This window comes from Hyla sarda, chromosome 8 (assembly GCF_029499605.1).
Source record: "Hyla sarda isolate aHylSar1 chromosome 8, aHylSar1.hap1, whole genome shotgun sequence".
Taxonomy (NCBI): Eukaryota; Metazoa; Chordata; class Amphibia; order Anura; family Hylidae; genus Hyla; species Hyla sarda.
The window spans coordinates 150438395-150457979 of record NC_079196.1 but is presented as its reverse complement, the minus strand read 5'-3'; the positions used below and the strand labels follow the sequence as shown (position 1 = coordinate 150457979).

The window sequence follows — 19585 nt, the reverse complement described above, 5'->3', positions numbered from 1 at the left end:
CTTTATGATATTTATTGTAATCCATTATAACAACCCCCCCCCCTCCCTTTGTCTGCACATTTTATAACTATATTGGTATTTTCAGTTAAAAATTTCCAATTCTAGGTAGCTTCTTTATTATTCAATATCTGTTACTCATCAGTTTGATGTATTTTTATTAACCCTTGTCAGAAATCGATCATCACTTTCATGCTGCATGAAGTATAAGTTATCAGGTTGATTCTGCGTGGCTTCTACCTGCCCCACCAGATTTGATTGATAGGTCTATCTGTTTGGGTGAAGGGTGAGCTCTATCAATCAAGGCTGTTGAGGGGAGTATAAGCCTCTGGGGAGCGCTCCAATGACTCTCTTGGTTTGGGAAGCCTAAAAGTGATTACAGATTTTTTTTTATCATAGCATCTTTCCTATAGCATGATCATGTAAACATTTCAAAAGTGAGTTGAATGATTAAATCCCACCAAATAAATCGCAAGAAGACTAGCTAACACAACATCCAGATCAACTGGCAGTGAATTTTATAATCTTATGGCTGTGCAGCATGCAAGTGTAGGACATAGAGTAGCATACATAACTAATAGACTTCAGAAGTAAAAAGAGGTCTTACATACTTGTGTTAAAGGGGTACTCCGCTGCTCTGGGAGCTTGTGACATCATAGCCCCACCCCCTCATGATGTCACACCCCGCCTCAATGCAAGTCTATGGGAGGGGGAGTAATGGCTGTCATGTCCCCTCCCATAGACTTGCACTGAGGGGGTGGGGCTATGATGTCCCGAGCACCCGGCGCCAGCTCTAAGTGTTTCGGAACATTTTGTTGCAAACGCTGAGCAGCGGAGTACCCCTTAAATGTATATTTGTTGGTACCATTATAGGATTTCAAGTCTCAATATGCTGCTGCCCACTGTTGCATTAGGCCAAGTAACAGCTGATGGTTTTGACCATATTTGGCTTAGATTAAAATGTATTTCATTTTTATTTTTTTATCCGAACCAAAGCCAAGTAACATTTTCTGGTTACCAATGAAGAAACAATTGAAATATATAAAATTTTACTTTTCAGAATATACATTTCATCTTACAAGTAAATCTAAAATGAAATGATTGCAGTGTATAGTATACCTATTATATATCTCATGAAGAATAGAGGTGTACCCCATAATACAAATATTTTTATTCTGACATTCTAATGATACCTCCAAAAAACATATAACTGATAGAGAAACCTGTGGCATGAAAGAAGACTTTGCCTTTTATGTTTTACTGGTTCCTGTTCCTATTAATGTTTTTTTTATTTTTTTATTTTTTTTGCTTTTTGCTGTATAGAATAATATATAAATAATGTATGTCAATGGGAAAATTGTATTTAGCATCTGTTCAATGTATACATTGTTATCCTTTTCACCCCTTTAAAGACCAAGCCCATTTTGACTTTAAGGACCAGGTCAATTTTTTTTTTTGCGTTTTCGTTTTTTCCTCCTTGCCTCCTAAAATCCATAACTCTTTTTTTATATTCCCATCTACAGACCCATATAAGGGCTTGTTTTTTTGCGTGATGATGAAATGAAACCTCATTATACCCAAGAATGTATTGTGAACCCAAAGAATAATTTTTTCAGGGAGGAAAGTTAAATGAAAACCACAATTTTGCACACTTTGGCGGGTTACGTTTCCACACTGTACACTTTACGGTAAAATTGATGTGTTCTTTATTCTGTTAGGTCAGTACGATTAAAATGATACCCATGACTAGATACTTTTCTATTTTTGTACCGCTTAAAAAATTCAAACTTTTTGTACAAAATCAGTAAAATAAAATCACCCTATTTTGACCACCTATAACTTTTAAATTTTTCCGTATATGTGGCTGTATGAGGGCTCCTCTATTGCACTGTCATCTGTGCTTTTTATTGATACCACATTTGCATATCTAAAACTATTAGCTCACTTTAAAAAAAAAATTTTTTTGGGAATAAAATGTGACAAAAAAAGCAGCATTTTTTGGACTTTTTTTTATTTTTAAGCTTTTGCCGTTCACCGTACGGGATCATTAACATTATATTTTGATAGTTCGGACACTTACGCACGCCGCGATACCAAATATATGTTTATAAAAAAAATTGGGCTTTTTTGGGGTAAAATGGGGGTAAAAAGGACACTTTTTTCGTTTTTTGGGGGAGGGGATTTTTCTTTACATTTTTTTTTATTTTTATTTTACACTTTTTATGTCCCCATAGGGGACTATCACTAGCAATTAGTTGATTGCTAATACTGTTCAGTGCTATTCATAGGACATAGCACTGATCAGTATTATCGATGATCTTCTGCTCTGGTCTGCTCGATCTCAGACCAGAGCAGAAGACGGCGGGAGATGGCCAGAGGCAGGTGAGGGGACCTCCGGCCACCATTACAGATGATCGGATCCCTGCAGCAGTGCTGCGGGCGATCCGATCATCCATTTTAACATGCGCTTGCCGCCAATGCCGTGATCTGTATTGATCACGGCATCTGAGGGGTTAATGCAGGTAATGGGTTAATGGCCGATTGCGGATGTCGGTCATTTCCGGCAGGATGATAGCAGCCGGGACCTGCAGAGTAAGACGCAAGTACTGCTCTGATGCTCGCGGTTATAACCTGGACGTAAATGTACGTCCTGGTGCACTAAGCACCGCAGCACCAGGAAGTACATTTACGTCCGTGGTCATTAATGCGTTAATAGTATAAAACGTATACATAAACAAATATGAATGCAGTGTGAACCAAGCCTTAGCTAAATCATTCCTTTCAGTGCTACAATTTTCATAATACAGTATCATTACAAAATAAAAGCTGGAACAATGATCAGCTGAGTGTTGTAATTCCAGCTTCTGTACACCTTCAATATCTATGGGCGTTCATGTATTTTAGTGGGGAGACGAGAGTAACCTGCTGCTAGACTGCTCTGACGACAAGTTATCTCTAGGGAAACCTAAACAATTGGATGTTGAAATGTATGTCCTATCATGCTATCATCCTATCAAATCTTGGTGGAGAGTTGGGTCAGGAGACAGTCCACCCATCCTGCCAAAACTGAAGGGTTTGGCTGACTTTTCTCTAATATGAATGAAGGTGAGGGGACCTCCGGCCGCCATTACAGATGATCGGATCCCTGCAGCAGTGCTGCGGGCGATCCGATCATCCATTTTAACATGCGCTTGCCGCCGATACCGGGATCTGTATTGATCACAGCATCTGAGGGGTTAATGCAGGTACTGGGTTAATGGCCGATTGCGGAAGTCGGCCATTTCCGGCGGGCTGATAGCAGCCGGGACCTGCAGAGTGCTGCTAGACTGCTCTGACGACAAGTTATCTCTAGGGAAACCTAAACAATTGGATGTTGAAATGTATGTCCTATCATGCTCTTCCATGACATCAAATCTTGGTGGACAGTTGGGTCAGGAGACAGTCCACCCGTCCTGCCAAAACTGAAGGGTTTGGCTGACTTTTTCTCTAATATGAATGGGAGCCCTAATTTCTAGTTATGTATTTTGCAAGAGAAAGGTAATGTTACATGCTGGAAATTCAGATGGCAGCTCAATAATACATAGATGGACTGAATCATTCTGGCTTCTATGGGGAGGTTCACTATAACGGAGAGAATTTGGTCACTCATGGCAGCTACTGTCAGTTTTGAGTATTGAGACACATTTGTTTTCTACAACCAATGATATTTTTGGAAATGTTAACGTTTCTGTAGAATGGACTTCTTTTCTTTCCATCAGTCATTGTTAGACTTGCACTGTAGAACTTCATTCCCGCATAAGAAATTAGGATACAGAGCATACTTTGCTTTATAAGGTGCTTTCTGTAGGCATTTTGCTAAGTTTTTGTCGCATTTGCACAGTATTGTTTGGCACAAATCCCTTGTGTAATCTGAAAAGCAAAACATTTATTCAGTACATTTGTAATAAACATTTTTTTTTCTTTTTTAAGATCAACAATACTAGGCTTCACACTTTAGTATTTTGTTCAGTATTTGGTCCTCATTTTGGAGATCAGTTTGGTCAGTATCTTTAGCCAAAAACAGGAGTGAAACATGCATAGAATCGAACAATTCTGGAAAGGGTTGCACCTTTTTCTTTGTTTTCAGTCCATTCCTTATTTTTGCTAAAAATACTGTTTAAAATATTGGCCCGTCTTTATCAATCTGCCCAAAACGCAAAATGTCTGGTTTACAACCAATAACAAGTCTGCTTTCATATCTTAGCAAGCTTTGTTTTGTCCACGCGCTCCCATAGAAATGTATGGAGTGCATGCCGTCTGCATGTATTGTATGCCATAGTTCTCCTTTAACAATTGTGATTTTATCGTTGAAGTTATTCTATTCAGATTTGTTAAATATCTTAGACTCACAATTGATGTTGTGTGAACTATTTATACATCTTACCAAATAATATGAGCGTATAAAAAGGAAAAATATAAGGATATCCGAGTAGAACCATATTTGTGGAAAACTACATGAATTGTAATTACTATGAGTGGCTTCCTTTGCTGTGCCCTAAACGCCTCTCCCTAGTAACCGTACGGAAGTGCAGTCTATAAACAGTCCACAGACCCATGTGTTTGGAGCTGCGAGTGGGGATAAAATTACTGGGAGTGTAATTACTGATTTCTTATAAGCTCTAAAGCCTACATTGCCATGTGTTCACTTCAGCTGGGCTGACGTACTGAACCTGCTGCCCTTTACACAGGTTTAGTATAGAGCTGCATGGGATCCTAATCCAGTATGTTTAAAGAGTATCTGTTTTTTTTAAAGACTTTGAAAAACTTGCATGATTTTGTTAGGACCCCCTGAAATCTTCGGCCATTGCCGTTCTGTAGATATTAACATTCTATGTAATGTTGTACTATACATTGGTTAACAAATGTGTATATTTTTGGGTTAAATAATTCTGTCTTGTCTCTTCAGCGCAGAGACAAAATGCAGAAAATGTGGGCGGGACAAGCAGGGCTCTGTGCACTGAGGTTCTATGACACACCCCTGGCTCACACAGCATGCACAGAGCCCTGCTTGTCCGCCCACACTTCCTGTATTTTGTCTCCTCACACAGGCAGCTTCAGACACATAAGCTGTTTTATGGTAACCTAAGGCTTCATTTGTATCTTTCTTATTGTCAGATAGAGAATATTCAGGAATGGCAATACGCCAAAGCTTTTGGGCTATATTTTTATAACAGCAGAAATAATTAGTATTTATTGGTATTTATTAGAGGATTGCTGTGTATTTCCCTACCGCATTTTAACATTCAACAGGATTAGAGATGAGCGAACTTAAAGTAAATTTGATTCGTCACGAACTTCTCGGCTCGGCAGTTGATGACTTATCCTGCATAAATTAGTTCAGCTTTCCGGTGCTCCCGTGGGCTGGAAAAGGTGGATACAGTCCTAGGAGACTCATTCCTAGGACTGTATCCACCTTTTCCAGCCCACCGGAGCACCTGAAGGCTGAACTAATTTACCCAGGAAAAGTCATCAACTGCTGAGCCGAGAAGTTTGTGACGAATCGAATTTACTGTAAGTTTGCTCATCTCTAATCCGGTTGAATGTTAAATCCTAAACATATACATGTCCTATGTTGCCATCTAGCAGCTCAACCTCTTTCTTTCCCAAAAACCTTGCTTTATAACAATTTGGTATATTTTCTTACCACACTTGATGTAGTTTTTGACACATTTCCAGTTGTATGCATTGCTTTTAGGATGGCAGCCAAAATGTTCTGCATATCCATAGCAACAGTCATGTTTATAGCAGCACCTGTAAAAAGAGACAATAATATTCAGGTATGAAAAATGAAGTCACACTATTAAAGGGGTACTCCGGCCTTAATACATCTTATCCCCTATCCAAAGGATAGGGGATAAGATGTATGATCGCGGGGGTCCCACCGCTGGGGACCCCTGCAATCTATCATTGCTCACCCACCTTTGTGAGCTCTCTGCAGCGCTGGAGGCTCCGAGTATGAAGCGTGACAACCACGGGGCGCGTGGGTGCATGATGACAGATTGTGGGGGTCCCCAGGGGCAGGACCCCAGCAATTATATATCTTATCCCCTATACTTTGGTTAGGGGATAAGATGTATTAGCGGAGTACCCCTTTTAAAATAATACACATGGTTATAAAATATGCCAACAATTTTTTTTCTTATTCTCTATGCATTGGTGTACATGATAGGGATGGGGCCTCACCATAGTGGCCAGTAAGAAGGTTCTGGTATTTGTTTTACCTTTTCTGGATAATTTTTACACCCATGTTTACGGATAATCTACTTTATTTGGAGAGTGGAGACCTGCACAGATTCTTGTCACCAGTAGCAAAGGCGATGGGACGCTTACTTGGCTATTTCAAAACACAAATCTTCTTTTTCAACGTTTTTTTTTTTTTTTTTTTAGTTGATTTACTTGTGAGCTCTGGGTCATTGTCTTGTTGCTGACTCTATTCCTACCTGGCAATGGTGGCTTGCGTCAATATTGGCTTAGAGCTATTCTAAGGGGCAGGGTCTAAGGGCTTGTTCACACAATGGGGGAGGCAGCATAGTCAGAAAAAAGTAAAAAAAAAAAAAAAAAAAAGTCTAGGCTGTTCACTCATAAGGAACCTTATTGCTCAGGCATTGGACTATGGGGGAGGGATCCTTACAGATCTTGAAGACATTACCAAGAAACAATCCAAGTAGAAGCACAAACGTTGCCACAAAACATTTATCTCAGTGTTTTGAATTGAAAGCATTGCCCCAAAATTTGCAATTTTATTATACTAGTTTTCTGGTATAAGAATTGGTATAATACACACACAGCATTCACAATTCACAAGCCGTAATAAGATTTTGGTGTGGTTGGGCAGTGTTTTTCTTCCTCTAAGCATAGCATTGTTCTATAAGCAACATTATAGAACACACGTACAATGTTGTCTCAGCTTTGCATAGAATATTTTCCTGGAAACTTTTGTAACCTCCAGACTGTCTTGGGCAATCTTGAATCTGGCTGCAATGTAGGTTCTTGAAATTCGTAGTCTTCAGTATTATTTTCAGATTATTATTTTTTTTAATAACAATTTTCTCTGTACATTATTATAAGAACAGCCATCTTGCCTGAGCTGTTTTTTTTTACTGTATTTAGTGATATGCTTTACAACAGGACCCATGTATCATAGACAACAGACTAAAGCTTTCTCAATCAGATGAATGGGAAAGGTGTCTGAGCATGCTTGGTTAACTTTTTTAGAGGATATTCTACAGGGAGAAGGAGGCTGTAAGCTTCAGCTATTATAGAATGCACATCTTTTATTTATACACTGAGGAAACTGCAAGAGTTCTGGATTATTTTAAAATATAGATAGTAAAATGAAAAATTAGTACAAACATTACCAAAAATATTTTAAAATATGGTTAACACAAAAACTTTATTTAAACCCCTTGAAAACACTGACAATTTATTTCAGCATTTTCCTTTTTTTCCGCCTTTTAAAAGACCTACCACTTTTATTTTTCCATCTACAGCCCCATATTTTTGAAGCGACCAATTGTACTTTGCAATGACCCCTTTCATTTTGCAACAAAGTGTTTGGCTAAACAACAAAAATATTTGGGGGGTTGGGTAATATATGAAAAATGAGAAAGGTGTGATTTGAATTTTTATTGAGATGGAGAATTTTCTATTTTTTTTTTACAAACATTCTTTTATTTTTTTATTTTTTTGTACACTTTTAAAGTCCCTCTAGAGGACTTTTATTGGCAATGTTTTGTTTGCTAACATTGAATAATGCTGTTATTGTGATCAACGCTCTGCTATTAGTCTGAGGCTGAGGCTTTCAGAAGGTCTCTGGTTTGCATGAAAACTGATCCTGCAGTCACATTACGGTGATGCCGATTGCATTGCTTTATTGCTTTACTGCACACAGAGCTGTACATGTGCATGTATGGCACTACGTTAAGGCCCAGATGGCCATGCCACACATGTATGGTGCATGTCTTCTAAGGGTTAAATAATAATTTTCTGATGACCTATTCCCTTTACAGAACATCTACTCTCAATGTCCTGATATAGTATACTGTATATACATCTTGCCTCCATGACCTAAGACTGAGGTTTGGGTCTGGATTCTGGGAGTGACAGAAGGTTCTGGAGGTAAAGTCACTCTGATACTCCAGTTCTGATGTGTGTGTATTGGAGTCCTGGACCTGATGTCACAGATGTGTCCAAGGGCCAGAAGTGGTAGCGCATGGGCCACATGGAAAGCTCCTCCATTTTCCCTTGTCTTCTAGGGGTTAACTATTCTTATTACTTAATGTGGTCGAGCTTCTTTGTTTCCTGTTGCCAGGCAGATTTGTGACACCTGTCGCTGGGCAGAAGTTATGTGCCAGCTGTTGCTGGGTGACTTTACCTATGGGCCGGCTAATTACTGGGCAGATGTTTTGGTTTATGACAGTTTTATTATTTTGCATTGGCCTGTTTTCATGAAGCGGGAAAGCTGGGTGTATATATTTTCCCTGCTTTAGGGTCCTGGACAGTACCTCAGTGTTCAAGCAAAGAAGAACATCCTACCTTCACCGTGAGTTTGCCTGCGTCTCCTCCTGCTGATGCTGCTGTTCCTGAGGTTCGGGATCTGTTCCAGCTCCTCCTGTCCATGGCTTCTCTTCCTGGCAGCACTGAATGGGTGAAGCACTGTTTGTCCCTGCCTGCTGACAATCTGGCTTCGGTTCCTGCATGTCTGTCAGACGCAGCCCCTGCCGCCAGCGATGTTTCCCCTGGTCATCTGCCGGTTTTTTCCACCTTGGACCCTCTACCTGGTTATCCTGCAAATGCTGTTGTTACCCGGCCTCCTCTCCATCTTCCTGAGTTGGACAGTCCATCTGGCTTGTGGCGCTCCGAGCACAGCGCAAGCAGGTCTAAGAGTTGGAGCTCCCCGACACAGACTGAGGTCATTTCCGGTTCATCCAAGAATATGTCCTCTAGCCAGTCCTCCAAAGGTGGATCTTCGCATTGTGCAACTTCCGGTTCCGGTCCCTGCTCCAGCAGATCATCCAGTTCTTCCTTGGCAGCCGTGCAGTCCCGGGACAGAGTGGAAGGTCCAGTTACCACAGGTGTCATCAGAGTCCGGCTGGTGGTTCGAGATGGTGAGAATGCTTTTTCTTTTTTGCCAGCTAGAGAGAGTTTTTCTGTCCCCGGGCATAATGACTTAGTTAATGGGTTAGCTACCTTTTTACAGTTATTAGCATCTGTTCCTTCCTTTTGGGGTGGATCTCCTAGTTCTGCAGGAGCCTCTGCAGCCTGGGTCCCTCCTGCTGCCCCCCCCCCCCCCCCTCCTGGTAGGCTTCTGCTTGTTATCCCTCCTACTGTGCCTGTAGTTTCTTCTCCCATTGTGTTAGATGACATTATTGTGTCCCCTTTAGCTCCTATGTATCCCTCTTGTCCTGTCCCCTCCAGAGGTTTACTGGAGTCATGCCTCAAGGAGGCACTCACGTGTGAATTATCCCCGCTGGGGTTCCATTTGGCCCTGGTGGTTAAAGGGAACCAATCATTAGATTTTACCCTATATAAGGCTTGGCAAAGCATTGTATAGGGTAAAATCTGTATCACCACCATCCCCGGGGGGACGCTCCTGCCCCCAGGGATGGTGAAGATATGAACTTATAAAGTAGTCAACGCCACGGCCGTAAGTAGTCCCCTGCCTGGCCGTAAGCATTGTATAGGAAAATATCTGTATCCTCACCATCTGTTTAGGGAGCAGAGCGATGACGCGGCCCATCAATCAAGTGGACTACAAGTGCCACAATAGAATCCTACACCAGATAAACAGTGTGGATGTGTAACAATTAGAATAATGCAATACAGAAATTTAGGTGCACTACTGTGGTAGATGTATACAATGACATTGGCTATCCCTCAACACTGATGTTATAATTGAGACATTCGCCAGTGTATCCTTATATGAAGGACACATGAGAGCCCGCACACCAACGCCAAGGTTTCTCAAATGGCGCGGGACCTAACGCTAACCTACCTGTGCGTAATAAGCAAAAACCAGGGGCCAGTGGGCAATTACAGTAGCACTAGGCCGACATGCAGCCTGCTCCCAGTTCCCTCCAGTGTGACTGAGCACACATACAATGGAAGGGGGGAGAGAGGCTACAAGCCCCACCCAAGTTGGCTGATATAGGTGCATGGCCTCACAGGTGCAACCTTAATGCTGCCTGGAAAATGTTCAAGGCGCATTAACATATGGAGTTTACACACCTCCAAGTATAGATTTTTAAACAACAAAAAACGTCTCAAATGTCTGGAGGTGATCAACCCCAAATGCAGTTGTGCATTTATACTGGGGGAGCAGATCCAGCCCTTGTAGTCCGTTGCTAGGGGACTACAATGGACTACAAGGGCAGGATCTGCTCCCCCAGTATAAATGCACAACTGCATTTGGGGTTGAGCACCTCTAGCCATTTGAGACCACGTTTTTTGTTGTTGTTTAAAAATCTATACTTGGAGGTGTGTAAACTCCATATGTTAATGCGCCTTGAACATTTTCCAGGCAGCATTAAGGTTGCACCTGTGAGGCCATGCACCTATATCAGCCAACTTGGGTGGGGCTTGTAGCCTGTCTCTCCCTCCTCCCATTGTATGTGTGCTCAGTCACACTGGAGGGAATTGGGAGCAGGCTGCATGTCGGCCTAGTGCTACTGTAATTGCCCACTGGCCCCTGGTTTTTGCTTATTACGCACAGGTAGGTTAGCGTTAGGTCCCGCGCCATTTGAGAAACCTTGGCGTTGGTGTGCGGGCTCTGGGGTGTCCTTCATATAAGGATACACTGGCGAATGTCTCAATTTTAACATCAGTGTTGAGGGATAGCCAATGTCATTGTATACATCTACCACAGTAGTGCACCTAAATTTCTGTATTATATGGCCCATCAATCAAGCGGCGGGGAGCTCCTCTTCCCTACTCCTGTTACTGCGGCCAGCAGCGACGCCCCCTCCACTTAATTGATGGGCCGCGTCATCGCTCTGCTCCCTGAACAGATGTAAGGATACAGATTTTTCCCTATATAACGCTTTGCCAAACGTTATATAAGGTAAAATCTGATGATTTGGTTCCCTTTTGAGGAGAAGATCTGGAGTGGAGAGTATGTTGATCTTTTTTTCTCTGTTACCACCTTTTAAGTACCTAGCATGGTTTCTGACAAGAGGGAGGATAAGGAGGAGGATAAGAAACGTGTGAGTTTTTCTAAATCTTTTAATAACTGGTTGCAGGCGTTTTGTGTGTTTGCAGCTGTCTTGGGGGAAAAATCTCCTCAACACTAGTTTATACCAACATGTATTAGAAGCCTACAGGAATTTTGGGGGTGTCTCTTGGCTTCAGAATGATGAACTTTTCCATCAGAAGTTAGCTGTTCAACCTCATTCACTGGGGCAGAAGGATGTTGGGATCTGCATTCATAGACAGGTCCCTGCCACCAGCACTCCCTCCTTTTGGAAAGGTGTGTGCTTTGCATTCAGTGATTCTCAGTGCCGGTGGCAGGCCAGCTGTCGATTTATAAACATGAGTGTGCACACTGCAGAGGTAGCCACCCAGTGTCTAAATGTTTTCAGAAGTTATCCCAGTCCTCCCAGAAGCATCCTCTGGCCAAGGAGTCGCTTTGACTCCGGTGAAGCTGCAAAACATGTTTCCATTTCTAAAATTATATCCAGACAAGCAGATGGCTGAGCTATTATACTCTGGCTTTTCTAAAGGTTTTATTGTTCCAGAATTTCTTGGTCAGGGCTGCTGCTGGTTGGACAATCTTTGTTGTTGTGAAAATCAACAGACCTAAGACGTGGTCTCAAATGGCAGGAGGTGCTCAACCCCAAATGCAGTTGTGCATTTATACTGGGGGAGCAGATCCTGCCCTTGTAGTCCGTTGCTAGGGGCGATCCCCAGCATAAAAATGCATACAATGGAGGATGCCTGCAGTGGACTACAAGTGCCACAATAGAATCCTACACCAGATAGACGGTGGAGATGTGTAACAATTAGAATAATACAATACAGAAATTTAGGTGCACTACTGTGGTAGATGTATACAATGACATTGGCTATCCCTCAACACTGATGTTTAAAATTGAGACATTCGCCAGTATATCCTTAGATGAAGGACATACCGGAGCCAACGCCAAGGCTTCTCAAGTCTGTTGATTTTCACGAAAAAGGAGTCAGGACGAAGATTTTTAAGGAGATTGAGGAGGGAAGGGTGAAAGATCCTTTTCCTAGAGCAGGAGAAAATCCCCATAGCAAACATATGCTGCTCTGGACAGTTCCTAAAATGGACAGAGGTGTCAGCAGAGAGCACTGGGGACAGACAGAAAAGTAATCCAAAAAGAAAATTTCCTCTGTAGTATTCAGCAGCTAAGAAGTACTGGAAGGATTAAGATTTTTTTTAACAAAAGTAATTTACAAATCTGTTTAACTTTTTAACACCAGTTGATTTAAAAAAAAAAATGTTTTCTACTGGAGTACCACTTTAAGGTTCAGGTTATGTTATCTTTAATTAATTCTATGTTGGTTTAGCAAAAGGTAACTTTGAGGGAATTGCAGAGGTTATTGGGTATGTTTAATTTCACAGCCAGGGTTATTCCCATGGGTACAGTGTTCTCTAAGCTGCTTTATATGGCCACCAGGGGTGTCTGTTCCCCTCGTTGTTCTATATATTTGGATAGGGCACTGAAAGATGATTTGTTATTGTGGGCAGAGTTTTCGCCTTATTTAAATGGCTCTTCTATTTGGCAGGAAGAATTTGGTGATCTTGATTCCTTAGGTGTATATACTGATTCTGATGGCTCTCTGGGCTTTGGGGCCTTTTTTAATGTTCATTGGCGAGCTGAAGCATGGCCTCTCTCTTGGATTGAGGCTGGGTTTACTAGTAACATAGTTTTGCTTGAGTTATTCCCTGTGGTTGTCTCCCTGGTTATCTGGGGCAGTTGTTTCCATAATAGAAGGGTTATTTTTAATACTGATAATAATGGTGTGGCTTCTGCTTTGAACTGTTTATCTTCTAAGTCCTATCCTGTTGTTAAGCTATTGCACCATTTAGTTCTAGTCTGTTTAAAACTGAATGTTTGGATTAAAGCTAGGTATATTAAAGGTGCTACAAGTGATATAGATGATGCTCTTTCTTGTTGGCAGTTTTTTAGGTTTTTCCAGGTGCGGACAAGGAAGGTTCCCCCTGCCCCCTTTATCTATTGAATCTTGTCCTGGCTTAGTGTATGAAGTTCTAAGGTCTTCAGTTGCTCATGCTTCCTGGTCTAAGTACTGTTAATCTTCGTTTATCTGGCAGGAATTTTGTTTTTCCAGGGGTTTTGTTTCTTGTTCTTCAGAGGCGGGTCTTAGTGTTTATTTTTTGTCTTTTTGTTTTGGTCAGGGTTGGTCAGATTCGCATGTCTGTAATACGTTAGCAGGTATAGCATTTTTTCAGCATTGGCTGGGGCTCCGCCCAGTCACCTCTCTTTTTCAGGTGAAGCAGTTGCTGAAGGGTTGCCGTCGGTCCGGAGGGACATTAGGAGGCCGATTGATTTTTCCCTGTTGGTGCATTTTTGTGAACGAGTTCTCTTCTATTAACAAAAGCTCTTTATCTCACCTTAGTGTGTTTGTTTTTCTAAAACGGATGGTTTTGGTAAAGGTCGGTATTTGAGTTTGAACCCTCTGCCTGGGGTTCATTTCTGTCCTGTTGCCCAAGTTTCTAGATATTTGTCTATTCGCACTGTTTGTCCTGGTTCTTTTTTCCTTCATTTAGATGGCACTCCAGTTACTACATTTCAGTTTAGATATGTTTTTAATAAATGTAAAATGCAAAAGGTAAAATAGGATATTTTCATGTACCATGGACCATGTGGATCAGAAGAGTCTAAGCTCTCTTACTTCAAGTACATATACACTACATATACACCCCCCTACACTGCCCCCCCCCCCAATAAAAATGAAAAACGTCTCATACGGCAGTGTTTCCAAAATGGAGCCTCCAGCTGTTGCAAAATAACTCCCAGTATTGCCGGACAGCCATTGACTGTTCAGGCATGCTGGGAGTTTTGCAACAGCTGGAGGCACCCTGTTTGGGGAACACTGCTATGTCCGTCCCTATGCAAATCCCTAATTTAGGCCTCAAATGCACATGGTGCTCTCTAACTCCGGAGCCCTGTCATATTTGAAGGCAACAGTTTAGGGCCACATATGGGGTATTTCCGTACTCGGGAGAAATTGCTTAACAAATTTTGGGGGGCTTTTTCTCCTTTTACCCGTATGAAAAGGTAAAGTTGGGGTCTACACTAACATGCTGGTGTTGCCCCATATTCTCTTTCCAAAAGCCCAATGGCACTCCTTCTCTTCTGAGCATTGTAGTTTGCCCGCAGAGCACTTTACATCCACATATGGAAATTAAATTTTGGTTGACATTTTTACCTATTACCCATTGTGAAAATGAAAAATTTGGGGTTGCACCAGCATTTTAGTGAAAAAAATTAAATTTTTCATTCTCACGTCAAACTTTAGTGAAAATTCGTCAATCACCTGTGGGGTGTTAGGGCTCACTATACCCCTTATGTTCCTTTAGGGGTGTAGTTTCCCAAATAGTGTGCCATGTGGCTTTTTTTTTTGCTGTTCTGACACCATGGGAGCTTCCTAAATGAGACATGCCCCCCAAAAACCATTTCAGTAAAATTCTCTCTCCAAAATCCCATTGTTGCTCCTTCCCTTCTGAGCACTCTACTGCACCCACAGAACATTTTACATCCACATATGAGGTATTTCCTTACTCGAGAGAAATAGGGTTACAAATTTTGGGGGACATTTTTACTTATTACCCATTGTAAAAGGAAAAAAATGGGTTTACAAGAACATGTTAGTGTAAAAAATAAAGATTTTGAATTTACTCCTCACTTTGCTGCTATTCCTGTGAAACACCTAAAGGGTTAACAAACTTTCTGAATGTCATTTTGAATACTTTAAGGGGTGCAGTTATAGGGTATTTCTAACATAAAGACCCTCAAATTCACTTTGTAACTGAACTGGTCCCTGAAAAATTCCGATTTTGAAATTTTCCTGAAAAATTGGAAAATTGCTGCTAAACTAAAAAGCCCTATAATGTCTTCAAAAAGTAAAAACATGTCAACTTTATGATGCAAACACAAACTAGACATATTGTATATGTGAATCAACATATTATTTATTTGGAATGTCCACTTTCCTTACAAGCAGAGAGCTTCAAAGTTCGAAAAATGCTAAATTTTCTCATTTTTCATAATATTGTGGAATTTTTTCACCAAGAAATGATGCAAGCATCGACAAAAAGTTACCACTAACATAAAGTAGAATATGTCCCGAAAAAACGGTCTCAGAATCAAATTCATAAGTTAAAGTATCCCAGAGATATTAATGCTTAAAGTGACAGTGGTCAGATTTGCAAAACATGGCTGCGTCCTTAAGGTCAAAATGGGCTGCGTCCTTAAGAGGTTAAAAAAGGTATCTCCATCACTTTTTTGGATCGCTAAAGTCCAAAAAAGAATAAAAACCGCCTGCAAAAACGCTAAAGTTAAAACCCACATTATTATTATTATTTTTATGGTAATGTTATTGTTGTTCAAATAATTTTCCCTTAATAAAAGGCCCTTGGCCAATTATTTCCACTCTGTGTTGTTGTCTTATTTTATATATTTAGTAGTATGTGTGGGAAATATGGAGGCTCGCTTTCACATGTGAGCGCTGCCAGAGAGCAGCAGAGAGGAGTTGCTCTGAACAGATCAGCTTGTCTGTGGTGCATGTAAGCAAAAAAACAATAAATTACTTCAGAACACCACTTTGTCCCATTCCTCCTCTCCCCTCCAACTTTTCAGCACATTTTTACCCAGTTAAGCAAAAAATGTGCACCTTTTTTTTTTTAACAAATGCTCTACATACAGTTTTGAAAGCCAGGTCTGGGCTAGTGTAAATTTGCGGTGTTTTGGAGGTGTGACATTCGCACTTGATAAATCTTTCACCACTGATAAACTGAAATTGAGCTTTTTGCCAACAGACCTCTCCAGCTGCAATGTTGCAGAAAAAATTTGCTTTGCTGCACATGCGACATTTTGTGCACCGATGATAAGCAAACAATAAGCAACAATGATAAATGTCCCCCTATGAGTAAACATCTTCAGTTCAAAAACAGTACAACTGTTTGTATGTTATTAGTTTAGTTTGATTGGGTATGCCAATAACTGTGGCTTCGACAACCACTGGAACACATTATATTAATAACCAATGCAGAAATCCAGGTAATTCTAAAGGGGTGCACTGTTTTATGCGACTTTAGAATGTAAAAACTGTGCAATTACCTTTGTATAGTCTATACTCCTCCTATAAACTATACAGACTCTGCACTTGTTTGCTTACTCAGCTGAAGCTAGCAGTTCTTTCCTCTTAGTAGAAATTCACAAACAACCAGTATGCTGGCTATGTCTGAGAATGCAAATAAGTATATGTTTGCTTACAGACTTTTTATATCATGCCAATAAATGCTGACATAGCAACTGCTTGTACAACAGCCAAACCAACCTTGTAAAGTGTTTATTAAACTAACTAACTTATCAGTATGGTACATTTATGCAGCAGAGTTATCTTGGGGTCAGCAGTGAGGTATGCTATATTTCCCTGATATCAGGTGTGATTACATTTTATAGACTATAAATTGCGTAATGACATGGGTGTAGTTGTAGTGGGTGTAGAGGCAGAGGTTGGCCGTAGTGCCTGAGGGGGCCTACTTGTCACTGCTACATAAGAAGCATTATAAGTAGTAAGTGGAGCTGAGGAACGGCAAGTTATGTCTCTACTTAAACGAGAACTGCCCACTCAATTACTGACTGAGGTGGAACACTGGTCAGGAATCTACTCAGTGGAGCATAGTAACATAGTTTGTAAGGATGAAAAAAAAGACAAGAATCCTTTGAGTTCAACCTAAGGCCCTACTGTGTTGATCCAAAGGAAAGCAAAAAAAAAAAAAAACGTGAGGCTGATACCAATTGCCTATATGGCAATCAGAATAAATCCTTGGGTCAAGGTTGTATCAACATAAATCCAGTATCCATAATCTGTAATATTATATTTTTCCAGAAAAACATCCAGGCCCCCCTTTTGAATTGCTTATTGAGTCCCACATCATGTGGCAGAGAGTTCCATAGTCTCACTGCTCTTACAGTAAAAAATTCCTGTCTGTGATGATGGTAAAACCTTCTTTCCTCTAGACATAGAGGATGCCCCCTTGTCATGGTTACCGGCCTAGGTATAAAAAGATCACTAGAAAGATCTCTGTACTGTCTATTCATATATTTGTACATATAATATAATCATATAATCGCCCCTAAGACGTCTTTTCTCTAAACTAAATAACCCCAAGCTTGATAACCTGTCTTGGTACTGTAATCCTCCCATACCATTAATTATCTTTGTCGCCCTCCCCTGCATCCTCTCCAGTTCAGTCATGTCCTTATATACAGGCGCCCAAAATTGGACACAATACTCAATGGCCCTCATTTACTAAGACCGGAGAGTTTTTTTTTGCAGTGTTTTTGCTTTTACTCCATTATTTTTCTCACCTTATTTACTATTGTGTCGCTAGTGTCGGGTTTTTTCTGTTGCACGGAATATTGTTTGGGCGCACAAGCTAGGCGGGTAAAACCCGGGTTAAAAAAAATAATTAAAAAAAGGAGACTCTGAGACCATATTAGAGAGGACGTTTGTAGAAAATGACTATGTTCAAAGCAATAACAATCAAAATATTCATCACTAGTTAAAATTTATTTTAAAGTTTACAAAAATATGTAAAGAAAGTCTGACTAAAGGGCACAAAAACATCCACCAGTTTGTTAATCTAGCCTGAGAGATGCAAATAACATCTCTAATGGCTGTTGTTGTGAACATCATTAAAAACCCTCCGTTTTTATGAACTTTCCGACTGCTACTGGCATTTGGGTTTTCATTTTCACAATCTCACACTTTTTCCGTGTGTTTCATATTATACTCCGAGAGTTTTTTTTTTATTTACTTGGGAACACGCCCCATTTTGTTGAAAACACGCCCATTTGGTGTGTTTTACTAAACACTCGGAGAGTTTGCAAAAATACGGGTTTTTTTGGTCGCAAACATTGTCGCATAGGTCATGCGACTGAAAATTAATCGCAAAACCCGACAAAAAGACTCGGGTTCACGTTAGTAAATGAGGGCCAATATGTAGTCTGACCAATACTTTAGGCAGAGGCAAAACTCTATCTTTGTCACAAGCCTTTATGCCTCTCTTGATACATCCCATGACTGTCAGCCTTGGCAACAGCTGCCTGGCACTGATCACTAAAGTTGACTTTACTGTCCATCAATATCTCCAAGTCCTTTTCGGTAGAAGTTTTACATAATGTCTTATTATTTAGCACATAATTGTACATGTTGTTTTTACGGCCCAAGTGCATAACCTTACATTTATCCACATTAGGTTTCATTTGCCATGTCTGTGCCCATGCCCCTCTGTAATAATGTGTTATCCTCCTCTATGTTGATCATCCTACCCAGTTTAGTGTCATCTGCAAATATAGAAACTCTACTCTGTAATATCTCTACAAGCTCATTAATAAACATATTGAAAAGTGCACCCAGTATTGACCGCTGTGGTACCTCAATTGTAACTGTCACAGTCACCCAACCAGAGTAAGTTCCATTGATCCTCTGCCCACCCTCTGCTTCCTACCACTGAGCCGGTTGCTAACCCATTTAAAGATATCTTCCCCTAGTTCCAGCATCTTCATTTGTTCCTGTGGGAACAACAAGTAACCAGAAACCAGGAATAAGTGGTAACTATTGGAAAGGGTATGTCATTGTGGCTGCTGCGGGGGCCTGGGGTAGGTAACTATCTTTATTTATTTGTAGTACCCCCACACATATGTGATTTTTTTTAACCCCACACAACTTATCTAATAAAAATTCCTGCCCCAAGAAGGTGAGTAGCCGGTCCCCGTTCCGGAAATCGTGGGAGGGTAAAAGAAGTCAGATCCCCACGATTAGACACTTGTCCTATCCTGTGGATAGGGAAAAATGTAATTCCCTAGACAACCCCTTTTAAAGAGCATTTTTATCAATCTAAAAATTACCATATTAAAATAAATCAATGCCATTGCACACTCTGTCATGGAGATGCTCTGGCATGAAGAAATACACTAAGTGCTTTTGTGCTCTCTATCTCAGAGACACCATAACATTGACCTGGGGGGCAGATGCTTCTGTTAAGCCCCCAGTGATTATATAAACTGCTTGTTTCTAGTGGAGGGAGAGAGACCAGGAAATGAGACAAGACTAAGCTCATGTAGATGGCACTACAGAACTTCTAGTGGTGGGGATGGGTCCCACAAAGTAAAAGTGATTACTTCCTAAACAGAAGTATATTATTGGGTTATATAACTTTATAGATCGTTTAACAGGCTAGAAATTGTCTGTGCCCATAGCAGAGAGTTATCAACCTGACATATAACCCCATATAACTGTAAAAAGAGTGAGGTAAGCAGCTGTCTATTGCTGC

At 40.8% G+C, this 19585-nt stretch overlaps 1 protein-coding gene across 1 annotated transcript in view; it reads right to left on the bottom strand.

Annotated features, from left to right (window-relative positions):
* Positions 1–2974: 2974 nt before the first annotated feature.
* Positions 2975–19585, bottom strand: part of PLA2G10 (phospholipase A2 group X) — a 33184-nt gene continuing 16573 nt past the window's right edge. The window contains exons 3-4 of the mRNA XM_056534580.1: positions 5681–5787; positions 2975–3906 (exon numbers count right to left, since the gene is read on the bottom strand). Of these exons, the coding sequence (XP_056390555.1) occupies positions 3752–3906; positions 5681–5787 (262 nt within the window). The 3' untranslated portion in view covers positions 2975–3751. The remainder of the gene's footprint in view (positions 3907–5680; positions 5788–19585) is intronic.